The sequence below is a fragment of the Chenopodium quinoa genome, unplaced genomic scaffold, assembly GCF_001683475.1.
Source record: "Chenopodium quinoa cultivar QQ74 unplaced genomic scaffold, ASM168347v1, whole genome shotgun sequence".
NCBI classification, from domain to species: Eukaryota; Viridiplantae; Streptophyta; class Magnoliopsida; order Caryophyllales; family Amaranthaceae; genus Chenopodium; species Chenopodium quinoa.
Window position 1 is genome coordinate 40972 of NW_018742455.1, and position 17427 is coordinate 58398.

At 34.8% G+C, this 17427-nt stretch overlaps 1 protein-coding gene and 1 pseudogene across 2 annotated transcripts; both read left to right on the top strand.

Annotated features, from left to right (window-relative positions):
- The first annotated feature begins 1453 nt into the window (after window positions 1-1453).
- LOC110717264 lies at window positions 1454-3299 on the top strand (annotated as a pseudogene).
- A 6356-nt stretch (window positions 3300-9655) lies between these two features.
- Window positions 9656-17398, top strand: LOC110717726 (eukaryotic translation initiation factor 2 subunit beta-like). 2 transcript variants are annotated; one of them, XM_021896498.1, is made up of 10 exons: window positions 9656-9836; window positions 10087-10127; window positions 10823-10916; window positions 11135-11190; window positions 11291-11342; window positions 11457-11551; window positions 12321-12466; window positions 12917-13059; window positions 13400-13485; window positions 17057-17398. In XM_021896498.1, exons 2-10 carry the CDS (start codon window positions 10092-10094, stop codon window positions 17126-17128), a joined length of 780 nt encoding a protein of 259 aa, XP_021752190.1. In that variant the 5' UTR covers window positions 9656-9836; window positions 10087-10091; the 3' UTR covers window positions 17129-17398. The 2 variants fall into 2 exon arrangements, with proteins under 2 accessions (XP_021752190.1, XP_021752182.1); XM_021896490.1 differs by having other exon boundaries at window positions 9658-9836; window positions 11454-11551.
- The last annotated feature ends 29 nt before the right edge of the window (window positions 17399-17427 follow it).

Here is a 17427-nt window from a genome sequence, read left to right on the forward strand (position 1 = left end):
ATAAATTTACTTTTAAGAGCAAGACAATAATGCTATAACATTTGGGTATGTGAGAGGCAAAATTAGCGAGACCTATAACTAAGTTTGTGGTCCTCTATACCCATTTATGGTATGGGTCAAATTCTAAAAAACATTAAACAATGAGAATCGGAGCACAATCTTTGAGGTACAGGAGTATTTTGTATATTCAAACACAAAAAGCCTTTACAAGGAGCTCTTTTGCCTTGTGTTAGATAAAGATAGCGTAGACATTGTTTGAAGTCTTGAGATTAGTCATATATTTTGCATATGGAAGCTTAAGTAATAGAACCAATTCATTAGTTTGATAGATTGATATACTTCCTCCGTTCTTTTTTTCTTGACCCACTTTGACTTTTGCATTATTCATCACCCTTTCTTTGACCATTTTTTGTAAATAATATGCAATGAAAAATATATTCATGTGAGATATTTTTGAATAAGTACTATCATAATATGTAAATTTTAAAAATTTTACTTATAGAGAATTAAAGTTATTGATTGTTAAAGTTTTGCATTGGCAAGCGTGATAAAAGAAACATGTCAAGTAAAAAAAAAAGAACAGAGGAAGTATATCCTTTTTGGTATCCAACGCGAACACCTCCAATTCTTTGTGCTGTGGAATATTTAGGGGTCAAACAATAGCATTAGAACTTAATGTTATTGTTTATTGCAATGTCGCTTGATGAACAAAATGCATTTTTTTTAGCTGAGATGCACCTTTACATGGTCTAATAGGGCTTAAGTATTGAATAAGAGGTGTTAGTGGTTACTGAGGAGATGATTTGTTATTCAGGAGTTAGATTAGGATGGCTCTATGGTGCTGCATTGTGTGTTAAATAAGTATATGAAGTTTATTATTCTACTAGCATGTACAACTCCTTTGAACCTCGAACATAAAGCATTCACATCTATTAGATTTAGTTTCCAAAATGATTGAAGTTTTGTTTCTAGCTGTATAATTAAGGAATGCCTTGAGGAGTGTTCTTGAGACTATTAATTTCGTAGCAAATTAGACTCGTTTTCTTGCTTAAGAATGGATTATTGTGTGTCCTGCAAAACCAAATGAGGCGTTAAGGACTTAATGGGCGAGGCTCATGGAGAGAGCTTTGATGCTTCTTTAGTGTAAAAGCCACACCTCTGCCTTAGAGAGCTTATCTAACTGAATGACTTATAAAGTTTCTTAGTTACAGTAATGGAAATTTGAACATTTGTGTTTGTGTGTGTGTGTGCGCGTGCACCTTAATATTATGTTGCTTGATACTGCATCTGAATATTGAACTCTGTACTGAATATTTAGTGAGTTGGTCTCATATACACTTCTTGTCTCCATCATTAAGGCCACATTTTTCTCTTGTTCAGTGTTTGACTTCGCCTCCATTCGTTTCTTATAGGGGATTGCTTTAATTGTTAGAAGGCTGGCTTCCCACGCTTAATGGGACAGTGCTGGTCCTGCTGTAGCAGGGTAAATTTCTTATCTTGGATCCTTCATTGTATTGCTGTTTAGTCTTCGCTAGCATAATAATTGTGACTACTAACTACATTAATGCCTTCAATTTTTATTTTTTCATTTTTTTGTGATATCTCTTCTGTAATCATGTCTTCTTATAGTAAAATATATAACTCGTATTATAATGTAACTTATTGTTTTTTTTTTTTTTTTTTTTTGCATGAGCGGGTGTTTTTTTTTTTAAAAAAAAAAAATGCTAAGTGGTGACTCTGGCTATTATCGATTCACAAACGTTAAGGATTGTAAAGGGTCATTTTTTTTTAATTCTCCTTTATTCACCTTCCTTAAATTAGAACACATATGCAAAAGGGAAATGAAACTTGTATTTTTTATCTTTAGCAGATTTTATCATGTCTTGTACTCTTGTATGTTTATAAAAGAAATTTATTTGAAGTTCCTGAGTCATTTTTTCTTGTATAACTTGTCCTTCGTGCATTGTGAACACTAGCTTTAGAACATACTTCGTCTTATATTAAGTAGTTCATTTCATTGTGATTAAGGCAAATTGTGATTAAGGCAAATTGTGATTAAGGCAAAGGTTTCTGTTTAGCAGTTTTTATTCTTTTTGATTATGCATCAAGTCATTAACTATGGATTATAAATGTACACCTTTTCATGAAAAATACTTAAATTTTATAGTTATGCAATTGCAAAGGAAATCATAAACTACGCCAAACTGGTGGAAAGGTTCAACATATAACCAAAGAAGAGAGTTGGGAAGAAATGATAAAATTGTAAGTTAATTACTTTTCATCCTTTTTTAGTTTTTAAATCATCCTTAGAAAGCTATATGACAGTTTGCTCACTAGACTTAATACTAGTTATCTTCTACAAATTTGGCGTTGTTGGATAACCTTTTCCAATTCGCACTCAAAACATTTTGTAGCAGTCTCTTCCTTGAGCTCTTTACATTACTCTTAGCTACGTACACTACTCTTGGCTTTACTCAATGTGCTCTTACTGCTCTATTTACCTTTGTGGAACTTTTGTCACTTCTATGTCAGTAATGTCATTAGCCGATTGGGTGAAAATATAAAGAAGCGGGATGACATATAGTCATGTTTACCTTATATCATATGAGCACTAGCATCTTACAAAGAGAGAACTAACTCTTCTGAACTTGTCTTTGTATTGAGTTCCTAAGAAGTGTGGTATATGTATGTTAATCACTATTACTGCCATCAATATAAGTTGGATATATAACATAAGATGAATAAACTCTAGCCTAACCTTCAATAGTTTAAAGTTGTGGCTAAGTTTTTTCTCTTCCTCACTTAACTAGTAAAGATTTCATATCTAGATACATAACTTAATGCACCCTTGATTTCCTTTTTCAACAGGTGGTGGTTAAATTTTCTGCAACTTGGTGCAAGAACTGTAAAGAGATAGCATCAACCTATCGCGATCTTGCTGACAAGCATCCTTCTTTGGTTTTTCTCTCTGTAGATGTTGATGAGATGACGGTAAGTATCAAGTATGCCTTTCATCTTATTTTCTCGAATTTTAAAGTCATACTATAAAAAAAATTAACCCCCTTTCTTGTCATCATACAATTATATAAGTACTACTGTTAATTTCTTGCATAGAATTGAGGTGTTAATAGCTACTGTGTTTTTTCATGCAGGAATTTTGTACATCATTTGATATAAAAGCCACCCCAACCTTCTATTTCCTTAGATCTGGTCAACCAATGGATAAACTAGTAGGAGCCAACAAAGTTGATCTTCGAAGGATGCTTGCTACCATTGCTGAATTATCAGCGAGGATGTGAATTCCAGACTGCCTTCAGAAGTTTTCCTGAAAACGACGACTTGTTATTACATAAGTTATGGTGTGGCTTGCTTTCTTGTGCTATTGAAGTCTTTTCTATAATGGTGTGGGAATGTGGCTTGCTTTCTTGTAGCTATAGAATTGAAGTTGTTCCCGTAACTTTAAAAGCTCTTGTACATGCTTATTCTATCAATCAGGAGAGAAGTAAAGCTTGGACATAACAGAAGCTGATCTGATATCTCTATATGCCTACTTTTCAATAATAATATGAATGTAATAGGTGTTGATATTTAGGGCAATCAAAATGATGAATGATAGAAATTTTGAAAACTAGACAATAATAATTAGGAAAATTTGGATTTTGGTACCTCAAAAATGGGGGTAATTGAATTTTCGTACCCGTTTAAAATTTATTTTTAAATTGGTACCTCCAAAAACACAAAACTGTAGATTTCAGTACCTCCGTCCAGTTCCGTTAAGTTTTCCGTTAGTGGGTCTCATTATTTAATTATTTAATTATTTAATAATTTAATTTATTTAAAAAAAAAAAACATTTTATAAAAAAAAAAAAAAAAAAAAACTTAAAAAATAATTAAAAAAAACCCAAAAAAATACCACTAAAACCACCCGCCACCCACCTTCCGCCGGCGGTAGACCAACCCCTCCCCTCAACCGCCACCCAGCCTTGCCTCCCCACGCCGACGCCACCCCCCCCCCCCCACCAGCCCTGCCTCCCCGCGCCGACGCCACCCCCCTACCCACCTGATCTGAAAACCCGCAACAGCCTGCTCCGTTCCCACGCACCAGCCAGCACCACCTTTCGCACTTCCAATTGAAGCCGTTGATCTTCAATTCCTCATCCCCGATTTGGTTTCAGGGTAAGGGTGAGAGGATCGGAGTACGACGGTTTTGGGTAGGGGAGAGGAGTTATGCGGCAGTGGTGGGTTGATTTGCTGCTGTCGCTGGGCTGGTTAAGGTGGTTGCGCTAGGGTTTCGGGGAAGGGGAAGGGAAGGGGTGGTCGGCGCCGGTGCCCGAGGAATTCGGCCACCAACAGCCGGCCGGCACAGGGGAAGGGTGGCAGTGGCTGATTTTTTTAAAAAAAATTATTTTTAAAGTTTTTTTTTTATTAAATGTTTTTTTTTAATAAATTAAATTATTAAATAATTAGATAATGGGCCCCACTAACGGAAAACTTAATGGAACTGGACGGAGGTACTGAAATCTACATTTTTGTGTTTTTGGAGGTACCAATTTAAAAATAAATTTTAAACGGGTACAAAGATTCAATTACCCCCATTTTCAAGGTACCAAAATCCAAATTTTCCTAATAATTATTTGTTATGTTATCTGCTTTTTGTTTTGTTATGTTTTTCTGTCTATTAGAACCGCTATCACCGTTAGCGGTTCTATGCTGAACTAGGAAAAAAAAATTAACGAAGTTCTAACCAATCCTATGTGGATAAAATGGTGAGAATTAGTTTATAAACTGATGCATATAGGGAATAAGTTTACGTTTTTTAGGGGAATCGTTCCAAAAACACAATGGTATTTTGAAAAATTTGACAAATGTGACTATGTGAAGGGGCCCTTGGGAAACTTCCCTTTGATTTTACCAAATGTATTTCTAAATAGCCAATAGTCAAGCAATCAGGACATATATAACTAGTAAAAAAATTCCGTCAATTCAGTTACGTTAAACAACCAACAATCAATTGCCAAACAATACCGTTATTAAATCAACTCAATTTCTGTCAATAAAAACAAACTTTATAATATTTTCATTTCTTTACTTTCCTAGGGAATTTTGCTTTAAGTATATTGTTGGATCCTCGCTCCTATATCATTTAAGTCCAAAAAGCAACAAGCCAACAAGTGGTCGGTCATTAGGTCAACAAGATAACAAGTGAAAGTGTGAAGTTAAAATGATCACATATATGTGAAAAGTACTATCACCTTGTTTGTTGCGACTGAAATACAGAGTAATTAAACTGAATTATATGAATTGAGCTAAACTAAATTAAACTAAACTTAGGGTCTGTTCTCTGCAGCTTAATTTCAGTTCAACTCCAATCAGTTCAGCTCCTAATTTTATTCTCTTATATATAAACAATTCATTTCAATTCAGATCCAATCAGTTCAACTCCTAATTTCCTTCTCTTATAAATAATTCATTTCAATTCAGATCCAATCAGTTCAGTAAATTTTTTTTTTTTTTGAAACAACCGGAAACCGATTATATTAATTTAAGGACATCGAGTCCATCAAAACATAAGGAAAAATCTCACAAGGACAATGATTTACCCACACTTGTTCAAGACCAAATGGAAAAAGTTTTGAGAGATGATGAGCCACAAAGTTTCCATCTCTCTTGACATGAGACCAAGAAACATGATCAAAACTACGAGAGAAAAATAGAATGTCTTCAAGGATTGAGTCGAGGTCGGTTAAGTGGATGTCCGTCTTGGAGAGTTTTGAGACAATAGATGAATTATCAGACTCAAAAATCACATTTTTGAGTCCAAATCTGCTAGCCAATTTAATAGCGTGCACCAAAGCTTTCCCTTCAGCGACAATTGGCTCCCAAAAGCCACGAACTCGCCTCGTAGCAGAGAAAATCACCTTACCACGGTGGTCTCTAGCTACAATCCCCATCCCAATCCAGCCAGATGCATCAATTGAAGCATCACAATTTACCTTCACAACTTCTATTGGAGGGGCCTTCCACGATTTGGGGCTGCTGCATACCTGAGCCGTTCTAATGCCACCATACACCTTCTCAGCATAAAGTTTGATGTCTGTTGCAAGCCTTCTAGTTCGTTCCACCACTGTTCTATGTGATACTTCCACCTTATTGAAGATTAAATCGTTCCGCCTATTCCAGATTTGCCATAAGAGAATAGCACAAACATTTAAGGTGGAAGAGCATTGATCCTTCCAGTCAACAATTAGATCCGAGAAGGATTTGCTAGAGTCCCATGAAAGGTTTTCACAGCCCGCCTCTCTCCATAAGTCTTTCACCGCAACACAATCAAATAGAGCATGATGAACAGTCTCCGCCTCATTCTTGCACCACGGGCAGACATCAGAATCGGACATATGCCTATGCATTAAATAGGCACGAACAGCAAGAGTGCTTGTGCATACCCTCCAAAGAAAGTGTCTGACTTTCGGAGTAACATTCAGCCCCCAAATAATTACCCATGCTTTGTGAAATTCATCTAAGTTGCAAGATTTACCAAGAAAGTAAGCTGTGTTGACCATATACTCTCCACTCTTGGAAAAAGCCCATGTTAATTCATCCTCAGGGCCTCGTAGACTGAGAGGAATGGAGAGGATGCACCTGATATCTCTGTCATTGAAGTTTTCGCCGATGAGCTCATAATTCCACTCTCTGGATCCTGGAACAATGAGGTCTTGAACCAACTCCACACCCGTCACTCTAGGAGAAGAAATTCGGCTCCCTTGGTCATCAGCAACCCAAGCATCATCCCATATATTAATATGAGCACCATCTCCAACTCTCCATAAGAGACCCGCCTTCAAGAGAGATTTCGAGGACCATATACTCGACCACGAAAAGCTGCCAGCTAACCCCAAATACGAGTTTAAAAAATCTGACCGAGGGTAGTATTTTGCTGCCATCACCTTACCGAGAAGAGAGTTAGGATGTTTAAGAAGTCGCCATGCCTGTTTACCAAGGAGAGCAACATTGAACACATTCATGTCCCTAAAACCCATTCCCCCAATACATTTAGGAGTACACAAAGCATTCCAATTAACCCAATGCACTTTCTTCCGCCCATCAGAATGACCCCACCAAAACCGAGCCGTCATAGAACGGATGTCATCAAGAACACTTGATGGTAAACGGTATACTCCCATCAAGTAAGTGGGAATGACTTGAATGACCGCCTTGATGAGAATTCACTACTAGATAACAGCCAAATTATGACGGAAATTTTCCGTCGGAAACACCTCGTTTTCCGTCGGAAAACCAATTTCCGACGGAAATCCGTCGTAACTGGTTGTCGCGATATACTTTGTCGGAAAAACGCGCTTTTCCGACGAAAATTCCGTCGGAAAAGCGTTTTCCGACGAAAATTCCGTCGGAAAAGCGTTTTCCGACGGAAACTAGTCCGTCTGAAGAGGTTTTCGGGCCTAGGAAAGTCCGTCGGAAATTTCCGACGGATATTATTCCGCCGAAAAAAATAACGACGGAAATTCCGTCGGAAAATTTAATTAAAAAAACAAAAAAAAAAAACTGCACCCACCCAAAACCACCAGCCCCCACCCCAGAACCACCAGACCCCACCCCAGAACCTCCAGATCGTTCTTATCCCACCACCACCAACACTACCACACCATTATTGAACCCCAAAAAATGAAAATAAATCCCGAAAACACCCAACAAACGAAAATTAAACACCAAAAAACGAAAATTAAACCCAATGAAACAAAAATCAACCCCAACGAAATGAAAATCCACCCCCAGATATTCGAAAATTAACACCACAACGAAAATTAGCCCAAAAATCTTAAATTAACAACGAAATCGAAAAATTCCACACAATTATCTAATAAAATTCATAAATTAACATAACAATTACAAAAATATACAATTAGCCAATAAAATTCATAAATTAACATAACAATTACAAAGAAATTAACAAGATCTACAATCTAACCTAAATTAAAACTAGATCTACAAAACAAAAACCTTGAAAACAGTCGGCTTTGTTATAATATTGTTGCGTCGTTGTTGTTGTTGTTGCGTTGTTGCGTTGTAGCGTTGTAGCGTTGTTGATGTTGTTGCGGTCGATGTTGGTGGTGGTTGATGGAGAAGATGGTTGATGTCGGTATTCCTTGGATTTTTAGGTCGATGTTGGTGGTTGATGTTGCGGATATACACAAGAGGAAGATAAGAGGAAAGGAAAGGGAAGAGGAGAGAAGAGGAAATGGAAGAGGAGAGGCGAAAGAGATTGAAAGAGGGGAGGGGCAGAGCCACAGAAGGAAAAGAGAAATGAGAACAGGAGAGGAGAGAGAAAGAGAATGAGAAGGAAAAGGGGAAAGTGAAAAAAGAGGCGGAGAGATGAAAAGGGGAAAAGGGGCGCCTCTAGCTTTAGGGTTTTATTTTTGAAATGTTAATTTTTTTTTTTTAAAATAGGACTTCCGACGGAAATTCCATCGTAAATTTCCGACGGATACAAATTCCGTCAGAAAATTAAATTTCCGACGAAATAATCGGTCGGAAAGTGCATATTTTGCGACGGAATAATTTTCCGTCGGAAAATTCCGACGGATTTCCGACAGAATTTTTTAATTCGTCGGAAATATACGACGGAATTGGTTTTTCCGACGGAATTTTAGGTCTGTCGGAACCTTTCCGTCGGAATTCGACCTGATTCTTGTAGTGATTTCCTTTCCAGCCCTAGAAAGAAGCTTTTCCTTCCACCCTTGCATCCTTTTCCACAATCGATCCTTCAAAGCATTAAAAACCACACGCTTAGATCTCCCGAGAATAGTGGGAATACCTAAATACTTCTCATGTTTATCGACCCTCTTCATCTTAAGAAGCCCAATCAACTCCTCTTGCTTTGACTCACACACGCCTTTGTTAAAATAGACCTCCGATTTTTCATAATTAATTTTCTGTCCGAAAGCTGCTTCATATAAGTTGAGAATATCAACGATTTTTGAGCATTCATGTCGGTTGGCTCTTGCAAAAAGCAAACTGTCATATGCAAACAGGAGATGAGAAACTACAGGGCCCCTTCTACTAGCTTTAGCCCCATGGAGATCACGAGCAGAAACCGCTTTTCGAAGAAGACCCGAAAAAGCGTCGGCCACCAGAATGAAGAGATAAGGAGACAGCGGGTCGCCTTGTCTGAGGCCCCTTGAGGGAGTTACATAGCCACCAGGGAAACCATTAATAATGAAAGAATAAGAGACAGTGGAGACACACTCCATGACCAAATTGACCCAAGTCTCGGCAAACCCAAATCTGAGAAGCAAATCCCGTAGGAATGACCACTCTACTCTGTCATAGGCCTTACTCATGTCGATTTTAAGCCCAATAGTACCCTTTCGACCCTTACTCCTTTTCTTCATGGCATGAAAAACCTCTAAGGCAATTAGCGCATTGTCAGTAATCAATCTGTCTGGTACAAAAGCACTCTGATTCTCCGAAATCAAGTCAGGGAGAATATTTTTAAGACGCATAACAATTGCCTTAGATGCTAACTTGATTAGAACAACCATTAATATTGAAATCACATAACTCGTGTCAATAAAAACCGGAAAAAAATAAAAAATAAAAAAAATCTAAAAGAAAGGGCCTAAGTCCATGATAATTTAAACCTAAACCTAAACCTAAACCTAAAGCCCATTACAATTTACAAACATTAGTGTTCTTCCTTAAATTCCCAATTGAAACCCTACAGCTTCATTTTTCGAACAAATTTTTCCGATTTCGTAACAGTTCTATACAGAGGAGAAAAAGAACTCAGAAATTGAATTAAATCTATTTGTCGAAAATTTGTAAGTTTTTCTTTTTTTCTTTTTAGATATTCAATGTGTTATCACTATTGCATTTGTTATTTCGAATAATAAAATTCTGCAATGAAATTTCTTCAAAAAGGAAAAAAAAAAAATTGTAATGAAATTTTTGTCAATGTCAAAATTAATTTACCATTTTATTAATTTCCAGGCATTCGTTTGTTTGTTTGTTTGTTTTTTTTTTTTTTTTTTTTTTTTTTTTTTTTTAATTTACCTTTTTCTTGTTTTGCAGCTAAAATGGCGTCAGAAGACGTTAACTATGACATTCCTGAGGTTTGTGCTCTTCTTGGTTACCCTTTGTTTCTTTTTCTTGTTTTAGTAATATTGAATTGTTGATATATGATTAATAATGTTTTCAGCTTATAAAAAAAAAATCTAAATATTGGTTTGTTTTGGTAAAAAATTACTGACATTATATAAACAAGTATGTTTTTTTTTTTAAAAAAATTTTATTTATTTGCTGCAAATTTGTTCAAGTTCTGTGGTATGCGGCATAATATCATTATGCTTATCAAAGTTCTCATATTGTATGGTGCAATAAATTAACTTTTATGTGTCCTTTGAAGTGATTAAACTTATTGTATACTGTATGATACACTCTTTGACATACTCCTCTTATATGGATATGAATATGAAGATTTGTTTTGTTACCTTTAAGTGGAATAAAAAAAAATAACTAATGTTGTGTATCGCGCGATAAGTTAACTTTTGTGGGGTTTGAAGTGACTAAGCTTATGATCCGCCCTTTGACATACTCCATTTATATGGGTACGGAACTATTTATAGTGAAGGTTTTTGTTTTTACCGTTGAGCGAAAGGGAAAAACATTATTATATTGTGTGAAAATCCTAATTTTGATTTGAGATGGTTCACATGGAATTGGTTTTGTTTCACGGTAGTTCAGTTAAGTCGTTATATTTTTCTTAAATACATTGTGTGGTGTTAACTCTTATTTTTATATTTTTCAGTTAGGTTCATTTGATCCAACAAAGAAGAAAAAGAAGAAGAAAGTAACCGATAAAAACGTGGAACCCTTGGCTGATACAATGGAGAACATGACAGGTATAACCTGAATTACATTTGATTCATGTGTCCCATGTATATATTGAATATTTTCTTGGGTTTCCAATTTGAGATTGCTGAAAATTGTGTTTATTTTCTTAGAAAACATATAATTAAATGACGACAATGTAAGAAAATTAGCATGATTAGTGTTAAATAACAGTTTTCGGCATGTTAAATGATGCGGGTCCAGCAGTACTGACTTTCACATTGTGCAGTTTCTGATGGTGCTGATACATCATTTGCTGGTTTGAAGAAGAAAAAAAAGAAGCCAGTAAGTTGCTCTCTAGGTTCTTGTTATCATTCACGATCCTCTGATCTATTGTATTTTTTTGAGCTGCAAAAGTTTTTTAGCTTGTAGTTGTTATTTTCAGGTTGATCCGAATTTGTTTGATGATGATGTTGGTGAAGTAGAAGTGAATGATGGTAAGTGCAGTGGCGAGTGATTGAGAATGTATTTTTCCTGGTGGTCTCAACTTTCCTTTAGCTAATGCATATACATTCGTTCAGATTCTTATTGAATGTTCTATAATTTAGGAGACATTGGAGAAGATGGACATGGTGATGAATGTGATGAGGTGCAACTACCTCAGTTCCCTTGGAAGGGGACTGACAGAAATTATGTTTACGAGGAAGTAAGTTTCATCACTTACTAGTACTGAGCTTCAGAGTACTTGATATGCCACTGCTAATCCATACTATAGTCTATCTGGTAGCCTAGGTTGCAGTGTCTGTTAAAGTCTTAGCCCCTTTAGCTGCAAAGAGGTTGCTTAGTGAAACTCTTGGTTGTTGGTCCAAGAGGTTGCTAACCAGTCCATAATAAAGAAAGGCAATTTCAAATTTGGTCAAGGCCATGTTCTTCTCACCTTGTATTTCATTTATCACAAGTCTAATAAGTTTAGATAAGTTCTTATAAATTATAATTATATTAAACAAGGTTAGGGTTAATATGTTTGATAAGATAAATTTAGTATTTATAAGTACAAATTATGTAAGTTTAGGAATCATATTTAACAAGAGTTTAGAAAAGCCAATTTTAGGGCTAAATAAGTTTAGTTTTGCATTCTTCACACATTGTTTGCACTAATTTTAAATCAAATAAGTTTGAAATAATACTGTTTTTGGTCGGTAAGTTTAGATCTAATAAGTTTGAAATAATACTATTTTTGTGCTGGTAAGTTTAGGGGTGATATCTTCAAATGAGATAAGTAAAATATTCTAGTGAAGAGTACCACCTTAATTTGTTATAGTCCAAAATTGTCCTTAACTCCTCATATAGGCTCTTTTTCATATTTGTTGACAATGGATAATGACTTATATCAATTGTCTATTATCTTTAAAGTCCCCTTATATTAATTATTATTTCGGCCCTTAATACCATTTACTTTTGCTCTCATATTGCAGCTTCTAGGAAGGGTGTTCAACATTCTCCGTGAAAATAATCCTGAATTAGCTGGGGACAGGCGCAGGACAGTCATGAGACCCCCACAAGTCATGCGGGAAGGAACCAAAAAGACTGTTTTTGCGAATTTTATGGACCTTTGTAAGATGTGAGTTTCTTGGATTTTTCTGTCCGCAATTGCTTCAATTTTCCTTTATTGTTCTTAGCAGATTATATTCCTTCCAGTGACTCACCGTATATTGTCAAATTATTATCATCACTCTTCTAAGAAAACCAAGAATATGAAATCTACTTTACACTTGCTGCTTTTTTGGGCATAAGTTACTTTTCTTTAATAAACAGTCCCATAGAATATTTTGGTATCTATAATAATGATTTTTGTACAGGTTGGTTGATGAATGTTGTGCTAGCTAATAGCTTATTCTTTGTTATTGTCTTCCTTCACTTTGCTGAACCAGTGATATTCTGTAGTGACTTTATATAATTTACTCTAGTCATTTTTTCTTTTGTGATCGTGCTATCTGTCACATGTGTCTTGTCTTGTTGTAATTTTTTTGATTCCATGTTGTATCATGTTCTAACTTCAACCCCTTTACAGGATGCATAGGCAACCAGATCATGTGATGAGCTTTTTACTATCGGAGTTGTCAACAAGTGGTTCTTTGGATGGACAACAACGTTTGGTGGTAAAGGGGAGATTTGCCCCAAAGAATTTTGAAAGGATATTAAGAAGTTATGCCAGTAAGTTTACTTCTTATGTTTGGCTGAATAGGTATATAATTACGTTAATTTTGGTAGTTGGTTTCTTTGTATACAAATATTATTTCGTACATAAAGCATCTTCAAATCTTCTTAATTGCCTGCAGAAAAATTTTCTCTAATTCTGAAAAAAACTATTCTTTAGAAAGATTACCCTGAAAAGGCATTTACCAGTTTACCTTGCTGCATTATGAGTCATATATATTGTTATAATTATCTGTTTCTTTATAATTAAACTTCCACACTGTCTAGAGGCTTTTATCTGTTTGTTTGCTTTACTATTGCAATTTCCTACTGTTAATTGTTTATTTTTCTCCTGTAGATGAATATGTTATTTGTATGGGCTGCAAGAGTTCGGATACCATTCTTTGTAAGGAAAACCGTCTATTCTTCCTCAGATGTGAACAGGTAAATTTTTGATAATTAATGCTTTTATTCTTCATTGTATTATAATAGTTTGTTTTTCCATAGTTACTTTTTATGTTATAATTCATTCAGTTTCTGCTTTCTTGTTTTTCCACTCTAATTATTGAGTATGGTTTTATGTCTTAGTCAATATCTGACTAGTCTTCACTACCCATATTCTTTGATTCAACAAACTCGTGAAAATTCTGTGTCATTTAAGCAATTCTACTCAGCTGCAAATATATTTTCTTTTACCCAGTGTACTTTTGCAGTCTAGGAAGCCTTTGACAACTTGAGATTTTTATTTGTTTATAATTATGAAATGATTACATTGATGCCAGTGATTATCTGGTTAAATGGTTACCTAAACGGTATGAATATATCATGATAAATTGACTTTGTTCAATGCCTTTTTATCTATGCTGCACAAATCAATAATTAATCTGTGTATGAGGCCTTTGGATCAATTAGTATACTGTTAGAGATATTTTATTGGACTGTTGGTTAAAATGAAACTCAGTTTGATGATCTTTCCAAGAGAAGGGGGCCTGTGATGATCATTCAAAATTTGCCTACATTGTCTGATATAACAATGATAAAGCTACATTTGTGTCTGAGGCCTTAATTTGTCACATTTATTTGTTTGCCTTCTTTCTATCTGCTATCTCTTTTACATGTTACACCCTTCTCAGTAGAAAGTAACTAGGAATAGAAAATTTTGTATGTTGATGAAAAGTTTTTTAGTTTTCAAAATTAAATTGCTAAAACAGAATTTGAATATTTATCAAATTCTGCTTGCATCCCAGAAAATAAAAATGTCCATTTATATCATGAGCCTCAACTGGAGACTTAACTTTACCCCTCTTATGGGATTAAGGCTTTGATTGGTTGATATCATGAGCCCCAATTCTCATGCTGGCCTGTGAGGTAGATGAAGTATTTTCAAGGCCTGTGATGATCTTTACAAATAATTGCCTACATTGTATGATTTTACAATGATAAAGAAATTTCTAGGTCTGAGGCCTTGTTGTGTGGCATTTATCTTGATGTGAACTTGTTTTATCAGATATGAAAGTCATTTTGGTGAGAGAATGAATTTGACTAAGTCATTTGGGTGTCTCATAAACTTAAGTTATTGGAATATGTTGGGTACTGGTGTTAAGAGAGGCCTTTTTGAACAATTTATTTCGTTTTCTATTCTGTCTACCCCATCTGCTTCTGAAAAACAAAAACACAAAAGAATTGGAAAAAGAATAAAAGATTGTGCATGCAAGGAATGTCTGTGAATGGGTTAGTATACTGTTAAAAGTATTGTGGTGGTTACAAGTGAAAGTTTGATTATATGTCTAAGAAAGGGCCTGTGAAGATCTTTCAAAATTTTTGCCTACATTGTCTGATGATACAATGATAAAACTATTTGTGTGTCTGAGGCCCTAATCTATCACATCTTGGCTCACCTTCTTTAGAGTTCATATTATTATACTTCGTAATTTTGTTGAAGACAAATGTCATCTTTTTAATCACAAAACATAATTAATGCGCTGATTGGTGTTTCTAATTTCTCTCTTCGGTTTAAAACTTGAGTTTTTAAAAAGTAATAAATTCTTCTTTTCAATGCCCAAGTTCATTCATTAATCTTTATGAAATTTAAAGAAAGATTACTGGACTTGAGCATTGACATGAAGATTTAGATGGAGTCGTCTATATAAAAATTCAAAAATCGAAGATAGTTTGGGGACTCCAATTGGTGCCTTAATCAAGTTTTTTGATTGAAAGAAGTTGATTGTCTGATGATACGATGATAAACATGCCTTGATATATCACTTATCTTGTCGCACCTTCTTTCTCCTCACTAAACCCCCAGTAAAGCCATAAGGTCTATATTTGCAGCTGATCATGACAAAAAATTGGATTTAGGATTTTGATGATTATTGCTTTATTGATCAGGATCAGTTGCAGCTATCACTTTTGAAATTTTATTAAATTCTGCTTGCGTCCCTAGAAAGGCCAAAAGCTGATCAGTCTGCCCTCTCTTTCACAACCGAGGATATTATACTTGCATCCCTATTAGTGTTGTTAAAATTTTAGTCTCAAGGCTGACAAGCTTTCTTTTACTGAGAATTTTAGTTAAGCTGACAAGCTGATCAGTCTGCCCTCTCTTTAGACAAGCTTGCCTACATTGCATGATATTTTGGTGATGGAGAACATGAGGCTGAGGCCTTGCTGTGTCCTTTCCTTTTTCAATCCCTCAATCCTTAATTAATCGTTCATAATTTAATAAGTAAAAAGGATATATAGAGTAAGTTCTAGTTAAATTTTTTGGTTCCCACTCTTTAAATGTATATGACTATATTTGAAATATATGGCTTACTTGTAATTTATTTTTTGAAAAAATTCTGATGGCTTTAAAATTAGTAACTTAAATGTTATGTCACATTGTAGATGAGGCCTGTGATGATCTTTCCAAATTTGTCTACATTGTTTGATTTCACAGTGATTAGAAATAAAATGTCTGAGGCCTTGGTATACATTGTTGTGTTACGTAGCATTTCAGTTGAGAGGGACTGTGATGACCTTAAAAATAATTTGCTTACATTGAGTTGGACTGAAGACGTGACTGTTGCTTAGAGAGTCTTTGTTTTTATGGTTATTTTCTTTTTAAGTCCCCCGATCCCAATAATATTTCTTATTTTAAGAGGGAAAAAAAAAAGAATTGATAGCATAAGTTTTAGCTACATATTTGGCACATACCTGACTCCATCCAAATATATGAGGTATATTGCTTACATTGTATGTATGGTTATTTCACCAAATACCCTTGAGTTTCAACTTTATTCATGAAATACCCATGAAATTTTTAAAATTCATTATATATCATTCAGCTTTTCGAAAATGTCACGTCTTTAATGACTAACGCTGTTAACTCCGTTATTTATTTAAGGTTAATTGTGCCATGTGACAACTTCTGATAGGTTGATTATTAATTAGTTATTTTTTTGTTAATCAAATAATTAATTAAGAACCAATTAGAGCCTGACACATGGCACTATTAACCCTTAATGACTATCGAAGTTAAGGAAAAAGACTTGTCATTTTCCTGAAACTTATGGATATATAGTGAATTTGAAAATTTTGGTATTTCGTGAAAAAAACCTTTTTATTTACTTATTTTTAAGTTATGGTAATTGGCTACTTTGATTTGTGACTTCAATGTTATGTCACATTGTCGATGAGGCCTGTGATGATCTTTTGAAATATGTCTACATTGTTTGACTTAACAGTGATGAGAAAATATTAAGTCTGAGGCCTTATTGTTATATACTTCATTGTTTGTTTTTTTTACTTGTCATAGTTTGATTTTTGCGCTATTCACAATCATTTGCTTTGAATGTCTTTTGTGATTTTTATGTAAGAAGAAACAAATAGTCATGTGGGATGTTGTTAATTATATCTAATTGAGAATTTAAGTTATTGATGGTTAAATTTTGGTAAAAATCAATCTGTAGTTTGGTTTAAAGTCATTTCATGACATGTTTTTCTTTTGATGGGATGACATGTTTTTCTTTTGATGCAGTGTGGCTCTGCACGTTCTGTAGCTCCTGTTAATCGTGGGTTCGTTGCTCGTGTTGGTCGCCGTAGTGCTTAGTGATGGAGGACGTTATTATTCTGGGTATAGTAAATAAAGTGCTCATTTTGGTCTTCTGGGTTTTACTTCATGTAAATTTTTGGCAATAGTGTGGTGGTGGTGGTGTTTTGTTTTCAGTCGGTCGGTACAACTTAATGGATAGATTACTCACAAAATAAGAATATCCTGTTAACTACCATAAATGGATTACTTTTGATTTGATACCATGTATATACATTTGAAATCACAGGTATTTTCTATTTTGCGTAGTTTTGTTTTATTATTGTCTCAATTCAGGGTTATTTCAACCAAATTGTTAT

Coding starts and splice junctions, on each gene's coding strand:
- LOC110717726 (XM_021896490.1), top strand. CDS start 10,092: ATGGCGTCAGAAGACGTTAACTATGACATTCCTGAG. Junction 10,917..11,134: donor TACAATGGAGAACATGACAG/GTATAACCTGAA, acceptor CACATTGTGCAG/TTTCTGATGGTGCTGATACA. Junction 11,343..11,453: donor TGAAGTAGAAGTGAATGATG/GTAAGTGCAGTG, acceptor TCTATAATTTAG/GAGACATTGGAGAAGATGGA.